Genomic DNA, 25,958 nt, shown 5'->3' on the forward strand with positions numbered 1-25,958 from the left:
GTGCTGCTACTATTAATGGTGAGTTTAATTTTAAAAAAATCACCATAGGGAACAATGGGGATTTGGGGCAGCCCCGAACCTCACCTTTGGGGATGGCAGAACACCCCAAAGTGGGTCTGGGGGCATGGCAGGGCTGGCCTCAACTCCCCCAAGCCACCCCCCAATTGATAGGATTGATTGTTATTTATTTATGAATGTTTATAGATTAGTTTTTAAAACTCGATAGAAACCAATGGTGTGAACTTTCACCCAGTGACCCAGTTCCCGCCACTGGTTTCTATTAGTGTTTTTAAAAATCTTTAAAAATTCATAAATAAAGAACAATCAATCCTATTGATTTGGGGGTGGCTTGGGGGAGATGAGGCCGGCTCTGCTGTGCCCTCAGACCCACTTTGGGGTGCCCCACCATCCCCCATAAGTGAAGTTTGGGGCTGCCCCCAATCCCCATTGCTCCCTATGGGGATTTTTTTAAAAAGGAAATTCACCATTAATAGTAGGAGCACCCAATTGCCTTGGGGTTTGGTGGGTGGTAGGCAACCATGGGTGCCTACCACCCAACCCAGTTTTTGGCCCCTAAGAACTCCACATAGGAAATAATGGGCAATAATTAAAAAAATTCAAAAATGCATAAAGGAGTGTAGGAGTGTCCGATTCCTTTGGGGTTTGGGTGGTAGCTGGCACCCATGGGTGCTTACCATCCAACCCAGTTTTGGAGGCTCAAACCAGCTCAAACTGGTTCAAACAAGGTTTGAATTTGAACTGAACTAAAGCAGGGTTCGATCAAAACCAAAACCGAACCCACACACCCACACACACACCCGTTTCAAACCCGGTTTGAATTCGAACCAAATCGGGGGAAACCGGTTTTGTGCACAGTCCAAGGTTGCCAGAACCTAAGGGGTATACCCGTGGGTCAAATGGGCTGTAAGCCAGAATTTGGCTTTTTAAAAGCCAAATCTGGCCACCTAGGTGCACACCCCTATTGGAGATGCCAGGGAGGGAACTTGCCAAGAGGGCAACCAAAAAGATCAGGGGGCTAGAGCACCTTCCTTACAAGGTAAGGTTAGAACTTTTGGGGCTTTTCAGTTTAGAAAAGAGGCAACAAAGAGGAGACATGATAGAGGTTTATAAAATTATCCATGGTGTGGAGAGGGGATAACAAGAAGTTTTTCTCCTCTCTCACAACATTAGAACCAAGGGTCATCCCATGAAATGGATTGCCTGGAAATTTAGGACTGACAAAAGGAAGTACTTTTTCACACAGTGCATAATTAGTCTATGGAATTATCTGCCACACGGTGTGGTAATGGACACCAGCTTGGATGGCTCAAAGGGGACTTATTCATGGAGAACAGGTCTATCAATGGCTACTAGTTTTGATGACTATAGGCTACCTCCAGGTTCAGAGGCAGAATGCATATGAATACCAGTTGCACAGGGCATTCCTTGATCTCCTGGTTGTGGGCTTCCCAAAGGCATGACTGTGGGAAACAGATGCTGGACTAGACTGGCCGTGCACCTGATTCAACAAGGGTCTTCTCATGTTTATGCATTTTGTTCATTCTGATGAGGCTTCCTTAAGGGAAACTGAACCCTCTTGAGCCCCCCCGCCCCACACACACACCATCTAGGAAGGTGTTCATGAAGTACCAGGAAGTGTAGTCCATAGTGGTTTATGGAGAAGACTACACTTCCCAGCACTGCATGTGCCTCATCCAAGATGGTGCTATGGCTTGAACGAATCCTTAAAGGAGCCCCACCAGCACTGGGAAAAACACAGGCATATCACTGCTCTGTGTGTGTGTGGTGCTAAGGTGGCTGTGTGATGTATTTGCTTTGGGCTAAAGCTTTGCACTGGCCTAACAAAGAATTAGGGAGCCACAATTAGCCACAATTGAAACTGTGACTGGCTCCCAGACCTTGCAGTGAAGAACACTGTACTAAATCATGGGGACTTTCCCCTGTGTTCAGCACCAGGTCTTTGCAGACAAGTACGGAATGCAAGGATAGGGACATAGGAAGCTGCCTTATGCCTGGTCAGACCACTGGTCCATCTGGCTCACTAGTGCCTACATTGACTGGCAGCAGCTTTCCAAAGGAAAGACTCTCAGGCAGGAGTTCTTCCTAGCCCTATCCGGAGACGCCAGGGATTGAACCCGGGACCGTCTACATGCAAAGCAGATGCTCTACGACTGAGCTATGGCCCCATCCCCAATGTCTGGAGACATAGCCAGGGAGCATATCAGTGGAGGCATGGCTAGATGGCATGCTTCCATTTGCCCCCCTCATACATTCATGTACCCAGATGCCCTAACATCTGAAGACGTTTGGGATGTCACAGACACACTGTTACCTGAAAAGTGTACCTATATGATACATGTGTTTGCAAATACATATTTGCTGCATTTAATCTTCACATTTTCATATGTACATTTCTAAACCATAATGCTGAAAGAGAGCCTGCATTTGAGATAAATGGCATAAGTATATAAGTCATAAAGGGACAGGTTATATACATGCAATTTTATTTGAAGTACATGTTGATTCTTGAAGTGTAAAATTCCCACATTTCATTAATTTCTGTAGTTACTGCTGATTCATGTAATGTTGACTTGCTTGATTTTTTATTTCTTATTTGAAAGAGCTACTGCTACAATTAAGGCAACCACTAAAACAAACCCACCAACTGAGACTAGAATGGTGATTACTATCATTCCTCCAGCTCGCCCTTCAAATGCCGCGTCAGCTGCCTCATAATTTGTCACTAGAATGCAAAGGAAAATGGATTTAATAATTAAAGCAATCATGGTTTGCAAAAGGACAAAGCCCATTTATATCCATAGTGAGTGTATAAATTATATTATTGTATGATAGCTAAAAGAGAGGGCATTGAGGTTTGCACAGACTTGCCTATACATACAGATAACATCTTTGTGAGTATATCAACTGGTTGTCCAAGGCTTACATTAAATAATATTCATATAAACTAATATTCATATGCATAGAAATAGGAGGTTCAGCTTTCAGCCCACCATTGCCATGAAATTCCAGCATCTGTCTTCAAGGGCACCCTCACATCAACTGCATCACAGTAATCTACTCTAGAACTAACTAAAACATGAATAACTGAAGCTGGGTCTTGTTTCTCCAAGAAAGGGTACAATTGTCATAACTGATGAAGTTTGTGAAAAGCACTCCTGGCCACTCTCACTACCTGAGCATCCAGAATGAGGTCTGGATCCAGGAGTATCCCAAAGCTATGAATCTGCTGTTTCAGGGGAAGTGCAATCCCATCTAGAATGAGCTGGACTCCTCCCATTTCAGGAGATTCCCCAACAGCAGAAGCCATCCCCCAGAACCACTCTCTAAGTCCTACCTCCTGAAAAGGATTGGAATCACTGCAAAACAGTGCTCCTAATTCCATCCTTGGAAGGTGCCTAGAAGGTGGTCATCCTGGTTGACAATGGTATTAAAAGTCACTGTGAGGTTCGGAGAAACAACAAGATCTCAGTGAGAACTAAGCCACTGAATCAAAAGTATTCTTGCTTTCCTTCCCAGACACTGAAGAGCATTAATAATGCTATAAATAAGCAACTCAAGATACATTGTAGTGGAAAATCCAGACTCACAATGTTGCATCCAAAAAAATATTTTCCTATTATTACTGTAACTTTGATTAACCAAGCATTTAAACTATATCTGGGTGTTTTGCCTTTTAATATGTATCTATTTGGCTTCACAACATTTGAGACTCACCATTTCGGGTCTGTATTGCTGGTGACCAATCTGTATGAGCTCTTATAGCAGACTTATCATCCAAAATAAAGTAATTCACCCTGGAAAAAATGAACGCAGCAGCACGTGTTATACACACTTTAGAAGCAACTATGAAATAGTAATACAAACAGTTATCATCTTTGACCTATGTTCATGTTGTACAGTACTGTTCCACCCTCCTTCCTGAAGTAGTTATATTCTCCATTAATGAAACAGAGTCCACTAAACTACTGAGATCCAAACTTCTGGCCCAGGAATTACATGAAAACCTTTATGCTGGTCTGTGACCATAATAAAGATTGATTGATACAGCAAAAATTCAGTATTACTTTGCAGGGAAGGCTGAGGCTATGAACATGTGGAAAACTCTCAAATGGTTTGGTAACCTTGGGGTATCATGGGGTTATCTACTTGAAAATGCATCTGTGCACCAGATACCACCTCAAAACTCAGTTCTTCAGCAACACTTTTCTTGAACTGCTACAAACCAGTCTTCTGCCAGTGCAAGCCTTAAGATATTTTCATACCTAGAGGAAACAGTCAGGATGATATAACCCACCCCTCTCCCCCACAATTTTAGTCTGGAGTGTTTTGTTTTTAATGACACTCAGAGATGGAGGTTTCTTCCACACTAGCCCTAGTCTTTGCAATAATCATTCTTTGTTCCCTCACTTTTTGTAGGAAATTCATCTTTGTCAGGTCTTTGCACCCCAACATTTTCTATGTTGTCCTCCTGATCTCCACCACCACCACCACCCCATGTGATTTGTGGTAATATTTATTTGCGGCAACAAAACAAATTTTGTTCATTGTGTTCATTGTTCAGCCTATTCATTGTGGACAAAGTGCTACTGACACTTTTCAGATCACCTGTACTTTTTAAAAAGCAGTAATATGCTAGATGAGGGATAATTGAAACTGAATCTGAACAAGAGGGAGGCAGAGGCCCTCTTACCGCTGGACTTCCGGGCCCAAGTCCAGTGCTTCCACACCCCCTGGGGGCCCCCAAATCCTTTTTAGTCTGTACCAGGTGGTGTGGTCATGTTAAACATGTGTTTAAAATACTGTGTGGATGGCCTCCAAAAGCTTTTAGGTCCAGGCTGCAACATTACCTAGGTGTACCTATGGAGGGAGATGCTCATTCTGGGCAGACATACAGGTGAAACTCGGAAAATTAGAATATCGTGCAAAAGTCCATTAATTTCAGTAATGCAAATTAAAAGGTGAAACTGATATATGAGACAGACGCATTACATGCAAAGCGAGATAAGTCAAGCCTTAATTTGTTATAATTGTGATGATCATGGCGTACAGCTCATGAAAACCCCAAATCCACAATCTCAGAAAATTAGAATATTACATGGAACCAAGAAGACAAGGATTGAAGAACAGAACAATATCGGACTTCTGAAAAGTATAAGCATGCATATGTATTCAGTACTTGGTTTGGGCCCCTTTTGCAGCAATTACTGCCTCAATGCGGCGTGGCATGGATGCTATCAGCCTGTGGCACTGCTGAGGTGTTATGGAAGACCAGGATGCTTCAATAGCGGCCTTCAGCTCTTCTGCATTGTTTGGTCTCATGTCTCTCATCCTTCTCTTGGCAATGCCCCATAGATTCTCTATGGGGTCAGGTCAGGAGAGTTTGCTGGCCAATCAAGCACAGTACACTGTATACTTTTCAGAGGTCCGATATTGTTCTATTCTTCAATCCTTGTCTTCTTGGTTCCATGTAATATTCTAATTTTCTGAGATTGTGGATTTGGGGTTTTCATGAGCTGTACGCCATGATCATCACAATTATAACAAATTAAGGCTTGACTTATCTCGCTTTGCATGTAATGCGTCTGTCTCATATATCAGTTTCACCTTTTAATTTGCATTACTGAAATTAATGGACTTTTGCACGATATTCTAATTTTCCGAGTTTCACCTGTAACTGCAGAGATGGGGTGGAGCTGCCTGTCCTGGATGAGGTTATATTCCCCCAGAAGGGTCCTGTTAACCTGTCCTACATCTGTGCCAAATTTCAGAACTCTAGGCCAAGCCATCATGGTATTATAAAAGGGACCCTCTTTTCCCTTGGGGAAAATCATGGGGCCCAGGAGAGAGGGCACATGGACCTGGGCCACCAGTTCTGGGTCTAGTGGCACCCCTGCTGCCTGCAGTTGTTGCCAGGTCACCTGGCGGTGACTTGGAGCTAGCACTTCCTCTGTAGTTGTTCCTAGGTTCTGTAACAGGTTCTCAGCCAATCTACAAGGTTTGCCCTCTCTGCAGGCCTTTAAGAGAGCTCGAAAGATGCATCTCTTTAGCCAGGCATTTTGATTTTGATGGACTGTTATAGTTGTTTTAACTATTGTTTTAACTATTTGAACTGGCAGTTTTGATTGATATTTTAATGGTTTGATTTATTTTCTAAACTGTTTCTAAAAGTTTATGTTAGGCAGTATAAAAATTAAAGGAAGGAAGGAAGGAAGATTATGGTTTGCAGCTCCTGATCATTTCATTGCTTAGGTGGTTGGCAGCCACATAATGGCGCAGTGGGGAAATGATTTGACTAGCAAGCCAGAGGTTGCTGGTTTGAATCCCGCTGGTATGATTCCCAGGCTATGGGAAACACCTATATCAAGCAGCAGTGATATAGGAAGATGCTGAAAGGCATCATCTCATACTATGAGGAAGGCGGCAATGGTAAACCCCTCCTGTTTTCTACCAAAGACAACCAACCATCAGCAGACAACTCAATGGCACACTTTACCTCTAGTCTCTCTTAGTTTTCCAATGTCATTTTCTCTTGCCACAAGAAGTGGGAAGAAAGAATTTTTAATGACCAATTTCCTCATTTTTCCCCTTTTCATTTTTATAGCAAAATAGCACTATTCTGTGATACAAATGAAAAGAAAAAATGACGAATCCAGTAATTAAAGACTCCTCCTCTCCACCCCTTGTGGAAATGGAAAATGACATGGGGGCAACTAAGGAGTTTCACAGATGGTGATTTATAGCACCTTGACTACAATCACAGTTGCAGGGTGTTCAGATAGCAAATGACCATTCCCAGCATTTTTTCATGATGATTAGGCTTTCAATGCATGAAATAACCATCTTTTAAAAGTAGTACTTTTAAACTGTCCTAAAAATGGCAGTGTGGAATATTGCAGGAGTATGTGTGGAGAGATTAAGTGCGAGCTGCAGCTTGGGGGCTGAAGTGGGAAGGGGCAGACTCCGCCTATGGTACATCCCCGCTTCCTTACCAGGGCACATCACTGCACTTCTTTTCCCTGTGACACACATTTAACTTCTGGCCAATGATGCCTAGTACTTCATTGGGTTTCTGTTCCGCTCTTGCTTGTATTTTTTAAAATAATATTTTTGTGGGGGAGTATTTGCACATATTCATCTTTTTACTTGCTCCGGAAAGCACCCCACAACGATGAAAGGTTGATTGGGGTGTGTGTGTGTGATTGTGCTTCGCCTTTTTTTTTCTTGGTTGTTTTGTTTTGGCTTTGTTGATCTCCTTTAGAGTGTATGTGTAGCTGCAGCAGAAACTCCAGCAGATGATATATGATGGTTGGAAGCACTGCTATAATTGCACAAATACCCCAGGAAATTGAAAATGAAAAAAGGACAGTTTCTGTCATTATTTTTTGCAGCTCCCCCAGGAGATTATTTGCACATGCCTCGGGGTATCTAAAGAGCGAATATGCTTCACAGATTTGGGGGATTAAAGGGACAGTTCGCATAGTTTCAGCTCTTCTCCGCAACCCCTGGCAGATCTTTTTTCCTGTGCATTCCCACCAGGTTGCTCCGGGTTTTTCTTCCACGCCCCTTGTGTCTGATGTCAGATTCAGGGGGCATGTCTGGGGTGCAGGGCACAGTCCCTGAGTACGGAGGCCCAGGTTCTTTGAACCCATTCATGCAATGGTGGCTCCACCCCTGGCAGACAGCATACCACAGGAAAGAAGACTGCAGAGGCAAATGACATATCGATGCCAGTATGGAGTTGGTTTGCCATTCATTTCACTAAGGAGTGGCCATATTTTTTCACCTTTCCTCACAATAAACACAGCACGAATTTCTCATGATTACAGTTGTTTTAGTGGTTATCTCTAGGCTGCATGCTTTTCCCTGAAAGGTGGGGGGGGGGGGGTTGGCCTCCAGTGAGAGGCCCAGACATTCAAAACAGGTGAGATCATCGGCAGTTGTAAGATGAAACTAGCAGCAACACACTTAGATTTGGCAACAAGTGTGTTTATGAAAAGGGAGAAAGGCAGTGAGACCCAAAATTGTGTAACTGTGCTTACCTCCCTCGAGCCAAGTTAATTTTCTTTTCAGAGAGCAGAGAACGTAAGCCAAGTTCACGTCTGGCCCTTTTGGCTATATCTTTTAAAATTGCATTTGCTTTGAAGGAAACTTTTTTAATGAAAACAATGTTTTAAGTAGAACTGCATAAAATGTGCATTAATGACAACAATTTGAATTGCCTTTTTACATGCTTTTTGTACACAATTAAAAAGAAGAAGAATCCTGAACCTCTAATTACAGCCTAAACCATATTTTGGGGAACCTGTCTCAGAAGCATTTATTATATCTTTGAAAGTAAATTCCTTGAAGTCAAGATAACCTATAAGTTCTTGGTAGGGGTACACCTTCAGATGGAAGGAGTATACCCTTGACAGTGTGTCGAGATGTGGAAGTGAGGGGATATCTGGCGGAGTTCTTACAGTTGCAGAAAGTGGAATACTGAACAACTGAAGTAAGTGTGTGGGCTTGAAGAAAGGCATGCTAGTCAGATATTCCATTAAAAAAAAAAGGTAGGAATGCCTTGGTAAAACTCCAGAGCTAAAGCTGGGCTATCCCAAGAAAACAACCTGGAGATGTTATGGCTATTTAAGCAACTGAAATGGGTTTCCTGGCTTGGACAAAGGTAAAGAAAAGTAAAGTGTGCCATCAAGTCGGTTTCGACTCCTGGTACCCACAGAGCCCTGGAGCCTCTTTAAAGGATGTGTTGTTGTTGTTATTGTTATTTTTACATTTATATCCTGCTCTTCCTCCAAGGAGCCCAGAGCGGAGTACTACATACTTGAGTTTCTCTTTCACAACAACTCTGTGAAATAGGTTAGGCTGAGAGAGAAGTGACTGGCCCAGAGTCACCAGCTAGTTTTATGGTTGAATGGGGATTTGAACTCAGGTCTCCCCGGTCCTAGTTCAGCACTCTAACCACTACACCACGCTGGTTCAATGGTGTTCACCATTGCACCCTCCCGTGCACTATGAGATGATGCCTTTCAGCATCTTCCTATATTGCTGCTGCCCGATGCATTAGTGCAAATACTCAATAAAGGTATTTTTTTAAAGAATGAAGGGGGAAACAAGACACACGTGCCAGAGAAAACCCAAGAGCTAAAGTTGGGGCACCAGAAGAAAACAATTTCACACCTCTCAAAATGTGCTATGTATTCTCCACTGCAGCAGAAGCTACATTGTGCTTGGAAGTACTACTGCAATTGTTATTATTGTCATCAAAATCATATGTCCAGGTGATCCATGGGTATCATGCACATGCACATGGAGTGTTATGTGTGGGAATGAATGATGATGTGAAGAGCAGAAGCAGCTTGAGGAGGTGAGCAAGCTTTTATAAACAGAACAACATCTAGCCTTTCCCCCCTTCAAACTAACTAACAGGAGGAGCGGAGATTTTAAGGGGCTGGTTTTTCTTTAAGGGATAAGTATGTGTGTTTGTTATTTGCCAGGTCTAGCATTTGCCAGAGCTAGCAAACTCCAGTGTTTTTGTTTGTCCCTGGCTGGAGGGGGTGGAGTCAGCTAGGGCTGTGAGAGGACCCACATTCCTTTGACATTCCTTTGACTCACATCCTGTTTCTCAGTTTGAAGCCTGCTCTCTACATAAGAGGTGCAGGCCTGAGAGCATAGCGAAAAGAGCATAGCGAACAGGGATAGCAAACAGGACATTGGAGTTTTGCGGGAGTTTAGTGGAAGTGTGCGGCAGAGCGTAGAACAAGTCCCTGTGATCAAAAGGAGCCTGGTGGAGAAAAGAAGGTAAGTACAAATCCCTTCCTCATATAATTAGTGGTCTCTCCCTCATATTCTTGAGAAAGGCTGTTTGGACAGTTAAATATCTGACCATTACAGTTGAGACATGAGTATTTAAACTATCTCTTAATGCTGTAAGCAGCCAACAAAACCAGTATGAAGGTAGAAAGTCAGCAGGGGAGGGGGCACTTCCCAGTGTATTGCACAGAGTGCCATATGTATGACTATTTGCTCCATGGGCAGAAGTCATGGGTGTGTGCTCGGTGCAAGGAGCTCCTGGCTCTCAGGGAACAAGGGAACATATGCCAATGCCAGAAGCCTCCAAGCCAAGAGGGGTGAGCTGGAGTGCTTGGTTGCTAACACAAAAATAGATATAGTGGGCATAACAGAAACATGGTGGAACAGTGAGAACCAGTGGGACACTGTTATCCCCACTATATCCCTCTATAGAAAGGACAGGGAGGGACGCCTTGGAGGTGTACTGTATGTTAAAGAAGGGACAGAATCTAACAAAGTAGAAAACCTAGGTGGAACGGAGTCCTCCACAGAAACCCTGTGGGTGACAATACAAGGCCTAAAAGGAAATGAGCTATTGGGGACATGCTATAATCCTCCATATCAAACCGCTGACAGTGACTGGGAGTTGCAGCAGGAAATCAAGGAGAGGCAGGGTAGTAATAATGAGTGACTTCAATTACCCATGCATAGACTGTGTAAATTCAGTCAGATAATGACAGAGAGGTCAGATTTCTAGATATGCTGAATGACTGTGCACTAGAACAGTTGGTTTTGGAACCAACCAGAGTAAAGGCGACCTTGGACTTAATCCTGAGTGGCACTCAGGACCTGGTGCATGATGTCAGTGTCATCAACCCTTTAGGGAACAGTGACCATAGTGTGATCAAATTCAGCATACATACGGGGAGAGAATTACCAAGGAAGTCTAACATGGACATTTTGGATGTCAGAAAAGGAAACTTCTCCAAAATGAGGAGTACGGTGAAAAGAAAGCTGAAAGGGAAAATCAGGAGAGTCAGTTCACTCCAGAATGCATGGAATTTACTCAAAACCATAATACTAGAAGCCCAGTTAGATTGTATACCCAAAAGGAGGAAAGGTACCAATAAGTCCAGGAGGATGCCAGTGTGGATAACCGGTAATGTCAAGGAAGCCATAAAAGGGAAGATTTCCTTCTGAAATTGGAAGGCCTGTCCAAATGAAGAGAAGAGAAAGGAACACAAACTCTGGCAAAAGAAATGCAAGGTGACAATAAGGGAGGTGAGGAACATTTAGCTAAAAGAATCAAGGGGAATAACAAAAACTTCTTTAAATACATCAGAAGCAGGAAACCAGCCAGGGAGGCGGTTGGACCATTAGACAATGAGGGAGTGAAAGGGATTATTAAGGAAAATATAGAGGTTGCAGAGAAGCTAAATGAGTTCCTTGCGTCCATCTTCATGGCAAAGGATACTGAGCATATACCTGTTCCTCAACCAGGCTTTTGGGGATGGAGGCTAAAGACCTGAGTCAGACAGAAGTGACAAGAGATGATGTTCTAAACTGTCTGGAAAAACTAAAAACGATCAAATTGCCAGGGCTGGATGGCATCCATTCAAGAGTCCTCAAAGAACTCAAATGTGAAATTGCCGGACTCCTTGCTAAAATATATAATTTATCCCTGCAATGAGGCTCTGTACCGGAGGACTGGAAAGTAGCAAATGTAACACCTATTTTCAAAAAGGAATCTGGGGTGATACGGAAAATTACAGGCCGGTTATCTTAACATCCGTTCCAGGCAAATTGATGGAAAGAATCCTCAAGGATAAAATTGTAAAGCATATAGAAGAACAGGCCCTGCTGGGAGAGAACCAGCATGGCTTCTGCAAAGGGAAATTTGCCTCACCAGCCTTTTGGAGTTCTTTAAGAGTGACAACAAGTGTGTGGATCAAGGTGGATCAGTTGACATAGTATACTTGGACTTCCAAAAGGCTTTCGACAAAGTTCCTCATCAAAGACTCCTGAGGAAACTTAGCAGTCATGGGATTAGGGGACAAGTACATGTGTGGATTGCTAACTAGTTGAAAGACAGGAAACAGAAGGTAGGTATAAATGGAGAGTTTTCACAATGCAGGGAAGTAAGAAGTGGTGTCCCCCAGGGATTTGTGCTGGAAACTGTGCTTTTTCGTTTATTCATAAATGATCTAGAAGTAGGGGTAAGCAGCGAGGTGGCCAAATTTGCAGATGATACCAAACTCTTTTGGGTAGTGAAATCCAAAACGGATTGTGAGTCGCTCCAAAAGGATCTCTCCAAACTGGGTGAGTGGGAGACAAAATGGATCTCTCCAAAGTGGGTGAGTGGGTGACAAAATGGCAAATGCGGTTCAATGTTGGCAAGTGTAAAGTGATGCACATTGGGACGAAGACCCAAAACTTCAAGTATACTCTGATGGGATCTGAGCTGTTGGTGACTGACCAGGAGATAGATCTTGGTGGACAGCTCGTTGAAAGTGTTGACTTAATGTGTGGCAGCTGTTAAAAAGGCCAATTCCATGCTAGGGATCATTCAGAAGGGGACTGAAAATAAAACTGCTAATATTATAATGCCCTTATACAAAACTATGGTGCAGCCACACCTGGAGTACTGTGTACAATTCTGGTCACGACATCTAAAAAGGACATTGTAGAACTGGAAAAGGTGTAGAAGAGGGCAACCAAGATGATCAAGTGTCTAGAGCACCTTTTTCTTATGAGGCAAGGCTACAACACCTGGGGCTTTTTAGTTTAGAAAAAAGACGACTGCAAGGAGACATGATAGAGGTTTATAAAATCATGCATGGTGTGGAGAACATGGATAGAGAGAAATTCTTCTCCCTCTCACATAACACTAGAATCAGGGGTCATCCCATGAAATTGATTGCCTGGAAATCTAGGACCAAAAAACAGAAGTACTTTTTCACACAACGCTTAATCAACTTGTGGAATTCTCTGCCACAAGATGTGGTGATAGCCAATAACCTGGATGGCTTTAAGAGAGATTTGGATAACTTCATGGAGGAGAGGGCTATCATTGGCTACTAGTCGGAGGAATATAGGCCTTGCCTTATTAACTGTCCAATATTCCTAACTGTTTTCTCCAAATCAGACCTTTCAATTCATCAATTCAGTTAAAATTGACTATAGTCCTGTTCTTCTGTGTTCAGATGCCTGTATGCATGTATATATACTTTTCTGTGAAGAACGACTGTGCTTGCATTCATTTTAAAAGTGAAACCAGGTACAGGCTTTCTGAAATGCAGGATACAGACAGGAAGTGTGCTGCTGTGCATGTGCTCAACATAAGATATGAATGTGTGCAGATCGGAATGTGCATTCACTGTACACAGATTGTGTGTTGAACATGACACGTGAAGAGGCTTTACTTACTGTATATGCCAGCAATTCCGTATAGCAATACTGTATTGGGTCAGCAATTAGCAAACCCTGGGCCAATCTGTCTCATGAAATTCTGTTTGTCTCTCCTGTTGCCAATGCAGAGGCGAAGGAGCATACAGGTCTCAGTGTTGAGGCAGCAGAACTTACAGAAAGCCCTAAAGCTAGTGGAGATTTGTCCCACTCGCCTGTCAAAATGGTCAAAGTAAAGTTTGTTGCTCACCTGGCCTATATGGCCAGTGACCCAAGGCAGTGGCTCACATACTACAGAAAACAACACAATGTGCACATTGCAAATGTGACAGTGGCTATGCAACATGTACACAATTGTGCAGCTGTAAAAATCCTGCAAAGCACTTTCCTCAAGAGCAATTCCATTAGAGATAATGGTGTCACTCTTGTGTAAATGTGATTTGCATCATTTTTGCCATTGCACGATTGTGTTCATGTTGCATAGCCACTGGTACATTTGCATTTTGCTCAGTGCTTAGCACATTATTCTTACTGAGAGCGAAACTCGATATTACATGCAGTTCTGTGCAACATTTCCCAGATTCCGTTTTTAAAAAGCAGCCATGACACACTGACAGTTTGAGCAGAGGTCACAGAGGCAGTTTAAACCTTCCCCTCTAGCTATTTTCCACTCAGAACTGCCCCCCCCAAACAGTGCTGGCCCAAGGCATCCTCATGCCTGAAGCAAAGCCCCAAATGCTGCCTCCTTCCCTAGACAGGATGATTTTCAAAATGTATGGGGATTCCCTTCCCGGAGCCTGTCATGTATGCCTGTGGGCAAAGGAAATACTTCTTATTGGATATTTTTATTTCTGTAAAGTAAAAGAGCATGGATGGTTCCCACTTGCTGGTTTTGGAGCCCAGTGGGGATACAGGGGGCCAGCAGCAGGGAACCCTCAGTATCCTTGGTGTGAAGTGGAAAGCTGGATCTGATTCGTTCAAATTCCTGCTAAACTGGTTTTATTCTGTGAAAATGTTTTAACTGTTTTATTCTGGGAATTGTTTTGTTTTTATTCTATGAAATTGTTTTAATTGTTTGGCTTTATTTTTATATTGTAACTTGGATTGTGTATACTGCCTAGAGATGTCTATATCAGGTGGTATATAAATATGATAGACAGATAGATAGATAGATAGATAAGAAACTATTAAGTTGCCTGGTGACATTGGGCTGATCACTATCTCTTAGTCTAGCCTACCTCACAGGAATAGAATCACAAAATGTTAGAGCTGTTCACTGCAGGAATGCTACTGCATCTGTGACAGCCTGTATTTGAAAAATTCAGAGGAGAGCTCACTACTTCATGAGGCAGATTGTTCCACTGTCAAATAGGAAATTCTTCCTGGTGTCTAGCCTAAATCTACTTCCTTGTAATTTTCCTACCATCTATCTGTCTCCCCCACCCCACCCCAAGCAAGATCTGGGGGAAGTTGTCGGAGCTGCTGGAGGGATCTGAACACCTCCTTCCCTCCTGCCTGTTGTGTGGCCTGAGAGACTTGGACTGAATCATCCTTCTGAGACTGCAGAAGCTGAGCCTCTTAGGCCTTGCAACCTCCTGAAGCCTGCAGGCTGCTCCTTCTTCTGGCTGAATGGGTCATTGTGTCCCGCTGGCAGTGGGGATGTGGCTGGCCCAGCTATAAAGCCAGGGCTGGGGGAAGTGGTGCAGCTGAAGTCGGCTGCCAATGTTGGGCAGCCTTTGGGGGTGGGACTGAGGGCTAGGGCAAGATGTTGGGCTTCTGGATCTATCTAGGAATGTGCACGGAACTGCGGCGGGGCAGTTCAAAAGCGGCAGGGGTCTCTCTTTAAGAGTGGGGGGAGGTGCACTTACCCCTCCTGCCGCTTTTCCCCCACCGGCGTCAGTTTTTTTAACATCCCATCAGAGTGGCAGCGTACTTCCCTGCCGCCCCGTTACCCTCGTCTTCCGGCTATGACCGGAAGTTGCTGATCCGCTCATCAAGGGAGACCCGCCGTCGCCTTCAACTTGGCAGAATTGCTAGTTCTTCGAACTGGTTCAGAGGCCCATAAAGGGCCCATAAAGGGCCTACGAACCAGTTCCGTGCACATCCCTAAATCTATCCACAATATATTGTTGTTTGTGTTAGGCCATGCCTTGAAATGGCTTAGCTTTTCAAGATTGTTAAATATATTGTTTCATTTTTATTATGACTAAATTGTGATTTTATTATGACTTCATTGTGAGTTTGTTAAATTTTGTTAATTTTTGTTATGGTTTGTGCACCGCCCACAGTTGTGAGTTGGGTGGTATATAAATGTAATGTAGTTCATAATAATATCCCTGCCACACAATAACATCCTGCCATGCCCCTCCCTTTGTTGATTCCAGATCTCATTCCCCTGGACCCTCTAAGCCTCCCAGCCACAAAGGGAAGGGGAAGGGAACTCTCTCCACCCATTAGGAGCGGGAGGAGACTATAAGAAAAGGAACTGAGGCTGGGTTTGGGAAAGGCCTGGGCTCATGGGCATTCTCTTCCCCTCACCAGAATAAAGAGTTTTTAGGGGATCAGTCTAAATGCACAAGTGGGGAGGGGGGCTAGAGGCTTCCCAACAGTCAGTGAACTGGCCACCCCCACTTAAGCTCTTCCCCTTCCATCTTCCAGGAGGGTGGGGGACATTACTTTCAGTTTTCATATAGGGCACTGGTTAGCATAGAGCTGGGCCTGGCTCCCTGGCCCCTGGCCTGACTGCTTTTTCTACCCACCAAAGAAGGGTACCCATATCCTTTCTTCAGTGGGTTGAACAGCAGTTGGGGAGGCACTTTTAAGCAGACAATAGCAAACAGGGAAAGGATTAAGATCGTCCTCTCAGCCACTAATTCTGTATGCAGCATGTCACAACTGCTCTTTGTGGAAACAAAACAAAACATCCAGGAGAAGTTGCATATAACTGCACATACAATTTTGTTTACTCCTATAATATTTTAAAAATAATAAGAGATGTCCCACAGAACAGTTGTAAGTGGCTTAAGGATGTTTCTTTGGCTACACGCTTAATTAGAACCCAGCTTAATATCTAGATCACAGTCTGAATTTGTGACCCCCAGCTTTTAAGAGAGAGAGAGAAATCACTTCATTTAGGTTTTTGAAGGAGATAACGGGACCAAAAAAAGCATGTTGCCATTTACAGAAGACTAGCTAATAGCCTGCCTGTCAAATTGGATGGGAGGAGGAATGATGAGGAGTTCTAATCCCTTTCCTAACCCAGCTCCTATCTGGTAGAATATGAAGAGACATCTTCATCTGTACTCATAATTACCTATAAAACGTGGAAGGTTTGAGGACTTGATTGCAGAAGGGGCCTTTAGTTTGATGGCAAAATTCCGCTCCCACCTGGTAGCCTATAACTGTGATTAGCTCATACTGACTGTCATCCATGTCCATTACCAGAAGATCTCTGGCCACTCTACATGAGACACTCCTGAATTCATCGGCAAAATATACAGTGGCCTGAGGTGTTTTGTGGAGATTTTCAATCTCTTCAGTATCTGTCACACCTGCAAAACATGAAAAGCAGCATAATGTAATAATCATATGTCCATTTCATCACTACAGCTAGTATCAGAGTTATTTCAAACATGAGGAAACAGCTTTTCCTGGTTTAGAGTGACCACAGATTGAGGGCTGAATGTTTAATGCAAGCTCAGAAATAAACGTTCAAGACACAGAAAGCTAGCATGTCAGGGAGGTTATATCTGGGGGTTATAGGCCACCTCCATCTTCAGAGGCATCATGCCTCTAAATACCAGTTGCTGGGGAATAGCAATAGGAGAGTGGGCATGCCCTCATCTCTTGCCTATGGGCTTCCCAGAGGCATCTGGTGGACCACTGTGTGAAACAGGATGCTGGACTAGATGGGCCTTGGGCCTGATCCAGCAGGGCTTTTCTTATGTTCTTATGTCACACTGTACAGGCAAATCCAAAATCCATAACAGCTTTCACGCTCTGTACTGTACTCGGGAGTCTATATTGAACTGGATATAATCCATAAATATTGTTTAAATTATCATATTAAATATCGAATATTAAATATTAAATGTAATATTAAATAGCACATCAAATATTGTTTAAATTATCATTAAAATTTGAAGATAAAATGGTGGCAGAAATACAAAATGACAACTACAGTAGCTTTCTACAGTCGGAGCACACCAGCCCCCGCTCCCCAACTTCTCTGCGTTGTTGTTTTTTGACAAGGTGTCCTTGCACACACATGCTATTGCAAAATGATGAAAACAAGTGGGAGATCCTTTTGAACTAATGTAGGTGCACAAGGGCACCTTTTAAACCAAAATGTCTATGGGGAAAAGGGGGGGGGGATACAGAACGTGGTGATGGTTGGGCAGAAAGCTCTGAAATTTGGTCCACAGGTAGTGGAGGATGGCAGGACTATGTATTTAATTTCAAGTCAATCAGTACAGCCATTGATTTTGAAATTATTTTAAAAATTAAGCTGAAATCACACTAACAGCCGAGAATCGCGGTAAAAAATATCACATCCGATAATCACTGGGTTGTTAAAAAAATCATTAAACATAACAGATGGACTGATTAACTTGAAATTAAATACAGAAAATACTTCCACCATCCACTACCTGTGTACCAAATTCAAGAGGTCTCTGCCCAGCCATTACCACTCTCTAAATTGTTGTCTTCTCCCCCCACCCCAGACTTTGTGGTTTAAACAAGTGTTCTTACACACCTACAATATTGCAAATGAAGCAAATTAGAGGAAAATCCTTTTGAATGAGTGTAGGTGTGCAAGGACACTTTTTAAAACCAAGAAGCTTATGAGGATAATGTCTGGGTGGATAGCTCTAAAAATTGACACACAGGTAGTGAAGGATGACAGGAATCTGTGTATTAAATTTCAAGTAAGTAAGTAAGTTCATCCATTGATACTTAATGATTTTTGGGTGTGCTTTTGCACAATAGCACCATTCTGCTGGGTCATCTGGATGCCTGACCAACTGACATATAATGCTTGAATCAAGACTCCATTTCAGGGTGTCACAAGTGGCTGGGACTCAAACCAAAACTGCTTTCACATTCTCACTGAGAAGGGGCAGTTTGGGTCCCAGCCACTTGTGACACCCTGAAATGGAGTCTTGATTCACACACTATATGTCAGTTGGTTCAAAGAACCTGGGCCATCCAGCTCCTGGGAACCACCTGACTCAGCCCTCCCCATAGACAGGGCCTTGGAAGGGCAACACGAGCAAACACTGGCTGGATACATGTATTTCCCTTTCTGTCTCTCGCTTGAGGAAAAGTAAGGGAAATACATGCACACAGCCAACAAACACCGATTGGGAATGGACTCCAGATGGTCTGTGTCATGCCCCCTTGCATGTGCCATCACACACAAGGGGCGTCACTGGCACGTGCGCTGCGCACACATGGCTTGGCAACCAGGGATATATCTATATATTTAATTCTCTTAGCTGGCATGCGTGCCCAGGATTTGGCAGCGGAACTCTCATGAGTGTTCCTGGCATTGGGCGAGAGTTTGGGGCCAAAAAAAAAAAAGGCAGAGGATGGTGGTGGTGGGCTGCAAAACGGCCTGAGGAGGCAGCCTTGGCTGGCCACTGGGAGGCAGTGGCAGGACAACCTGGCCTGGCTTGGCCAGGCCGTCCTGGGTTAGGAGGAGGAGGGGGAGGCGGCAGCGGCAGCAAAGCCCGGCCTGGCTGCCGGGGCGGGAGGCGGCAGCGGGATGGCAGGCCAGGCCGTCCCAGATAAGGGGGAGGCGGTGTCATTGCTCAGACTTCTGACTCAGAAGAGTCAGAGCAGGAGGATTCGCCTACTAGTGAGGGCTCAGAGGCACAGCAACAGGATTTGGCAGGGAGACCAGACTCTGGAGCTGAGGATTCGGAACAGCTGCCAGACATTATTTCTGAGGAGGAGGAGGCTGGGATTTCACCTGTCTTGAGAAGACGTCTCAAGAGGCAAGCTCAGTGGGAGTCACGCAGGCGCAGGAGATAACAAGAGAGGAAGCAGAAGTTCTGACTCAGGGAAGCCTGATTGGCTGCTGGTTCTCTTGAGCCATATATATTTAGCAGTCTGTCAATTGCTCAGATGCTGTTAGCAACGTCGCTGACCACAGTCCATGTGCTATTTTGAATTCCTAACTTTTCCAAGTTCCAGTTTACCCTTGTTTATGCTTTCCTGCTTTGTTCCGTTGATTCCTCGTTCTGGTGTCCTTTGCTGTTTTCATTCTTCACTCTGTGTTTTCTTTTCAGTTGTTACTCAGTTATTGTTAGAGGGGGGTACCTAGTTCAGTTCAGGGGGACTTAATTCATTTACTATTTTCTTTGTGAGCCTTTTATTTTCCTTCATGAAGCTTTGCTGCTACTTTCTGTTAACTCACAGGGGAGTGCTGAAGGGGGTTGTAAATCTTGTTGGGTGAGCCGAGCTAACAGATTTACGACAGGCAGCAGTGGCAAAGCCTGGCCTGGCCTGGCCACCGGGGGTGGGAGGTGGCGGGGGGACAGCAGGCTAGGCTGTACATGGTAAGGGGGAGGTGGTGGTGGCAAGGCCTGGCCTGGCTGCCGGGGGTGGGAGGCGGCAGCGGGACAGTAGACCAGGCCGTCCCAGGTGGGGGGGGGGGAGGTTGCAGCAAAGCCCGGCCTGGCCACCGGGGCAGGAGGCAGCTGCGGGACAGCCGGCTAGTCGAGAAAGTGGCAGGGAGTGGGGCGGGAGGGAGGTGGAGGGAAAGTGGTGCAGGAGGGGGAGCAACAGCCGGCTCCAAATAGCGCACAGAGCATCGGCTAGTATATATTTATTTACGGTACAAGAGCATACATAGCATACATACAATAAGCAGCAATAACAACAAGCAGCAGGGGAGTGGGGCGAACATGGGGTCCCCGTCCCTCTCACTCTGCCACTGTAAGAGTATAGCGTTGGATTGTGCTCCCGTGCAGATTTATTCATGCAAGAGGCACATTTATTCACACAAGAGCATTGGGAGAAAATATATTTTAAAAAATAAACATTTGGAAAAACAACCAAGAACCACACATGTGGACACGTTCACTCCTTGCCTACGTGGGCACAGATGAATACACCAATAGGAAGCAGAAGATGGGTGCCCCCTCTGCAATTGTATTGGTCAGGAATGTGTGGGATGGATGGGAAGAAGCCTGTGGTATGAAGAAGCTAAGATTTGAAAAACCATAACAACCACAATAAAAAGAAGAAAAGGGACAGGCCCAGATTTAGTCCAGTTTATGCTTTTTATTAATAAGCTTATTATGCACCATACTGCACCATACTGTATATACTTTTGACCTAACTTACACCATTTCCTCCTGCAGTAAAGTCTGGGAAACTTTCAGTTCCTAGAATTTCCTTCCTGTGAATTATACTATAAATAATAGTATCATATCTTGTTTCACTTTTAGCTTTTACTTCACGTTTTTCTTTAAAGATCAACTCAAATGGAACAATTCGCATTGGTTTTTCATATAAAGTAAATGTCTAAGGTTCCTAAACTCCAGTAAACTGTTTTGATTGGCGTTTTCAAAATGAAATGAAATGAAATAAATAAATACATTATTATTATTATTATTACATTTATATCCCGCTCTTCCTCCAAGGAGCCCAGAGCGGTGTACTACATACTTGAGTTTCTCTTTCACAACAACCCTGTGAAGTAGGTTAGGCTGAGAGATACGTGACTGGCCCAGAGTCACCCAGCTAGTTTTATGGCTGAATGGGGATTTGAACTCGGGTCTCCCTGGTCCTAGTCCAGCACTCTAACCACTACACCATGCTGGCTTTTTAACAGTAGTGGGGAGGACCTGAGAAGTAGTCGTGAAAAAGTAGCTGAAAGTATTTAAACTATTTCTAAGTAATTAAAATTACTTTTATTAAAATTTATTGAATTTTACTAAAATGTACTGGTCGGTGCTAAGTTAGCAATGACCACTCCAGCTGGCTCATTTACTAAAAATAATCTCTAGTTTGTTCCTGAGTTTGGCCCAAAACATAATTTTGAAGCACATTTAGACATTCCTACTCTAGAAAAACATCCAAGCATTTTTTACTTAAGACAAAAGAATGTTCATTAGACTATCAATATGTCTCAGGAATGATTCCATACACCCCATCCCCTACGCATGGCTACATAAAAAACAAACAAACGTATATATGCCATACCTGGCAATGTAGCTGAGTCAGGAACTTGGGCAACGGCTATTCTGACTCTGGTTGGAGAAAATTTTGAGGAGAAGACACATCTGGGAATGTCAACAATAAAGTTGGTGCTCATAGTGGTGGTCAAGAGCATGCTGTTGTTAAGGTAAAAATTCAGTGCTGGAAAAGGAAAGAAATCTGAATGTAAGGCATGCTTGCTCCAGGGAGCCATGTGATGGCATATATGTATCACAAAACCTAGCAAACGAATTTGTTGAATGTTGTTTATTTTAAAAAGTTCTGTGTTGCTTATCTAAACTATCTATACAAAATAGTTTATAATGAAACATAGAACTCCAATCACAAAAAGAATAGCAACAGCCAGTAGAAGAACCCAGAAGAGAATAAAATACCAAAAACCAGCTTAAAATTGTTTTGCAGTTGCATGTTTCAGTTAAAAGCCAACCAAAACAGATGGGTCTTCGGCTCATTTAAAACTCATTAGTGTAATAAATAAATAAAATAAAGAAGATGAAGTTGAGTAAAAACTCCAAACTCACAAATGGCCATTGCTGAGGCAAGTACCCTAACCGGTAAATTCTATGCCCAGCAGGAGCACAGCAAGCTGGGCAGCAGCCCCGGGACAGGTCCCCACCACCCCTGCCTTTCTCCTCCCTCCTGCTGCCTCCATGCTCCCCCTGCTGCCAGTTCAGTTACACTCCTCCTCCTGAATCAAGGATTCACAGGTGCAGTGGATGTGGCCAGCACTGAGAAGAAACACACAGTAGCCCCCTTGCCCTTTCTGGCCAACAAAGTACTTGCTTTGCCAGCTACATGCTTCTCTTTTCTCCCTTGAGTGGAGAAGGAAGCATCCAGACAGCGAAGGAAGCACTTTGCCTGCTGGAGAGGGCAAGGGGATTGCCGCTGGTTTCTTCCCAGTGCTAGTCAGACACCCCTGCATCGGTGTAATGACGCAGGGGGAGGGGTATGGCTGACACACGTTAGCACACCCAGTCTCAACTGAGGTGGGAAGAAACACAGAGGTGGGTCTTGCGATCAGTGAGACCCGCTTTGTCTGGGTTTGCAGGGAGAGCGGGCTAAGCCTGCTCTCCCCGCAGATGATTGGGCAGACACGCATGACTGCTGGCTCCATGACGGAGCTGGCAGGGGTTGGGGAGTTCGGGGGCCACACGGCCCCCGGAAGCTCCAGTATGCTCTGCATGAGCGCGCCGGGCATACTGGAGAGACCCCTGAGCTGGGAGGCTGCTTTTCAGCCTCCCGCCAGGGGTCTACTTGTGAATAGCCACGGTGCGGAGCCATGGCTACTCACATTCCCAAAAACTGGGTTTGCGGAGCGCTCGCTCCACAAACCCAGTTTAAGGGGCGGGCTACTTGAGCAGGTTACCCGCTCAGGAACCACCGGGGTCTCAGCCGAGCCCGGTGGTTCCCATGGTGGGACGAAATCAGGCTAGCGGAGGCGCAGGGATGGCGGCGAGTCCAAAGCTTTTTGGGTGCAGGGATGGCGGCGAGAGTTCAGCAGCGACGCCCACCTGTCAAAACCATGGAAGGCAGCAGCGGGTGGCCGGGTGCACTGGGAGCAGCCAAGCAGGGCAGGCAGAGGCAGACAGACTCACTCAGCTAGTGACGAGGGAGCTCCTCCCTCGACACGGCTTTCCTCCCACTGATGAGAGCGAGCTGACCCCAGCCGGCCTCTGCGTGCAAATGTGCAGAGGCTGCTCTGCCTCATTTGGAAGGAAGGCTGGAACGAGGGAGGAGATACCTCATCACTGTCTGAGTGAGTCTGTCTGCAGACAGTGTCTGCCTCTGCCTGCCCTGCTCAGCTGCTCCCGGCATGCTCAGCCGCCTGCAGTCCCCCACCGCCCATAGCTTGCCGTGACCCACCTGCTTCCTGCCATGGTTTTGACAGGCCCGGACTGAAAGTACTAAAAGAAGCACGGCCCCACCCCTAATAACTACCTCTCTCACCACACACACATACACACACACACACACACCCATTCAGCACCGAACCAGGCTTGGTTCATTTTGATCCACCTGCAGTTCAGTCAACGATCAAGCCACTGAAGCCGCCCGGTCTGAGGTGAACTGGTTCAGTGCCAAATGGTTCATGCACACCTCTCTTTTGAAGGCCTGTTTCCCCCTTGCTGATTGGTTTTGCTGGTACTGGCTTCGGATTGCCTTTCGATATCCTTGCTTCTTGGTCGGCTTGTAATCGTACAGTTGTCATGGGCAACTGTGCCCCCATTGGCTAGGGGGAGCCCAAAGAAGGGAGTTGCAGGCAGAATGGAAGGAAAATATGTTTCGATTTTGTGGTTTTCTCAGCACTGAGTATAATATGCTGTTCTATTGCTGCTATAACTATCCAATTTTGCTGGTTCTCAGTTTGACAAAGGCAGAACTTGAGTGCCTTCCTTCCTTGAGTTGTGCTTTGGTTTTTTGTTATGATAGTGTTGTGGTGAGAAATGGACAGTGGCATGTGTGTATGTAAAATATTTCTTGGTGATTCGGAGCTCCATGTCTGGCCATGAAACTAACTTGTGCTTCACTCACTACAAATTGCTACACTGCAAGTTGTACTCAGTCAAAATGTGGCTGAAGTTGCTCTAGTTGAGCGTTTTAAATGTGTGTTCTGTATTGAGAGGGGCAGATACCCTTTTACTGTGTTCTTCCGAAGTGTTTTGCAAGGCAGGGTTGCAAAATGCAATGCAAACTGCAATGCAAAACTTCTGTGTACACTCTGTGAATGTGGCTTGTTCTGGCCATAGGGAACAATTGGGAACTCGAAACACCACATTGTTTCCCATGGGTGGTTAATCTTGGGATACCAACTTGGGTTAGATGGTAGGGCACAATGAGTGCTACCTACCACCCAACCCACAAAAGAAATGGGCAAGTGGGTGGTTTTTTAAACATATTTTTAACCTTTCCCCGAAACTATGAAGGTTTTGGGGAAAGGTTAAAAATGCATTAAAAACTGCCCGCTTGCCCATTTCTTTTGTGGATTGGGTGGTGGGTAGCACCCATCATGCCCTACCATCCAACCCACATTAGCGTCCCTAGAAGGTACCCATGGGGAACAATGGGATGTTTTGAGTTTCCCCATTGTTCCCTGTGGCTGAAACACTCAAAACATTTCACATTTTGTTCTGTCAAAGCAACTGGTTTGACTGCTGTTTCAACAAAATGTTTTGGCCATTTGCATTTTGTTTCAAGCTCAAAACAAAATGCAAAATCCATTTTATACACATCCTTAGTTAACATGACAGTATCTGCAATGTTAATTCCTAAGAATTTTGTTTCAAACATATCTATCGCTATATATAATTCAGAACAAGGTTATTCACCTATGATTGCTTTAATATACCAAGGTTCCTTTTAGCTCTTTATTTGTGTTATACTGCTTTTTGGTCATTTATCATTGCTCAGTGATACTGCGTTTGTTAACAGCCTTGAAGGTTCATATTATTCTCTCAAACACAAGCAATGCCACTCCATTGTACTATAGCTCTGATCCTTCCCCCTACCCACCCACAATGCCTCTTGAAGTAATACATAAAAATAAATCTATATATAACAAGATATGATTGCTTATAAAGCTGTTAACATGTTTTCCCTGGCAGAAGTCCTGCGAATGGCAAGTTAAAGAAATTCAACCTGTGAAGCCTTTTATGGTATTCCAACATAGTGATGGAGAAAGTTTCACTGGGAGTTTGCCCAGACAGCAGGTTTTAGCACAGGTTTACTGAGAGGCTTTACTGCAAGTTCAAAGTTGCCCCTCAAAACCTACACAAAAAGTGGATTGGTTTTACCCCGATATAAATCAGACTTCACTCTAACGAGCAATAAAAAACCCAAATTGTGTCTGAAGTGCTCCCAATAGCTTGCAGGGACTTTGGGGTAAATTTGGCCAATGTGTGAATGCACACTTCCATTCCAGAGGAGATGCAAGCTAAAAGCCCTGTGTGGAAAACTTCTGGGTGAAGTTCTGAATGTCACACAACTGCAAAGGTGCAGAAGTCTTTCAAGGAAAAAAGCAACCAACTTTAATTTCTTGGGAAGAGAGAAAGACTCAGTAGAAACCCTCCCTGCCACTGGTTTGGTGAAAGTATCGGCAGAATTTGATCCTGATGAGAAAAGATTATGGACTAACATTTCACTAGCAATGATCTGAGTTTACAGTAAATTGAATGTCCTTGATAAATGACAAAATGTGTCTTTAAAATCCCCTCCAAGCATATGGAAATCCATTTATAATCATCACAGCATTATATTTTTTAAACCTGATATTCCTGTGGCCCTAGCTGGTGCATCAGTTCATGCAATTCAAAATATATAACCCATTACCAACTCATTCTCACTGAAGTAAGAAGAATATACTTACTGATTTTTTCAAGGGTTTCCACTGGAACAGCCCATCCCCATCCCAAGCTATCAGCCAAACACAAGAGCACAATGAGCTTCATATTGTAAATGTGAGTGACCCAAGTCTAGTGAAGTGGACAATTAAAGATCAG

The 25,958-nt window shown here is 44.3% G+C and overlaps 1 protein-coding gene across 6 annotated transcripts; it reads right to left on the reverse strand.

Annotated features, from left to right (window-relative positions):
• Positions 1-2,502: 2,502 nt before the first annotated feature.
• LOC128328064 (uncharacterized) lies at positions 2,503-25,958 on the reverse strand. Of its 6 annotated transcripts, none has more exons than XM_053257632.1 (5): positions 25,826-25,958; positions 21,448-21,603; positions 16,547-16,784; positions 3,757-3,836; positions 2,503-2,764 (listed from the first exon to the last, which is right to left on the reverse strand). In XM_053257632.1, the coding sequence occupies exons 1-5, from the start codon at positions 25,905-25,907 to the stop codon at positions 2,625-2,627; spliced, it is 696 nt and encodes a 231-aa protein (XP_053113607.1). In that variant the 5' UTR covers positions 25,908-25,958; the 3' UTR covers positions 2,503-2,624. The 6 variants fall into 6 exon arrangements, with proteins under 6 accessions (XP_053113607.1, XP_053113611.1, XP_053113610.1 ...); XM_053257636.1 differs by lacking the exon at positions 25,826-25,958 and adding an exon at positions 23,479-23,603; XM_053257635.1 differs by lacking the exon at positions 25,826-25,958 and adding an exon at positions 23,439-23,572.

The sequence above is a fragment of the Hemicordylus capensis genome, chromosome 5 (assembly GCF_027244095.1).
Source record: "Hemicordylus capensis ecotype Gifberg chromosome 5, rHemCap1.1.pri, whole genome shotgun sequence".
NCBI classification, from domain to species: domain Eukaryota; kingdom Metazoa; phylum Chordata; class Lepidosauria; order Squamata; family Cordylidae; genus Hemicordylus; species Hemicordylus capensis.

Bases quoted from the DNA above. Each gene is read 5' to 3' on its own strand.
- LOC128328064 (XM_053257632.1), bottom strand. From the start codon at position 25,907: ATGAAGCTCATTGTGCTCTTGTGTTTGGCTGATAGCTTGGGATGGGGA. The intron at 3,837-16,546 runs GTAATTATGAGT...CATTTTTTCCAG, and splicing joins AAACCTTCCACGTTTTATAG to GGTGAATTACTTTATTTTGG. The intron at 2,765-3,756 runs GTGAGTCTCAAA...TTTGCATTCTAG, and splicing joins AGCAATACAGACCCGAAATG to TGACAAATTATGAGGCAGCT.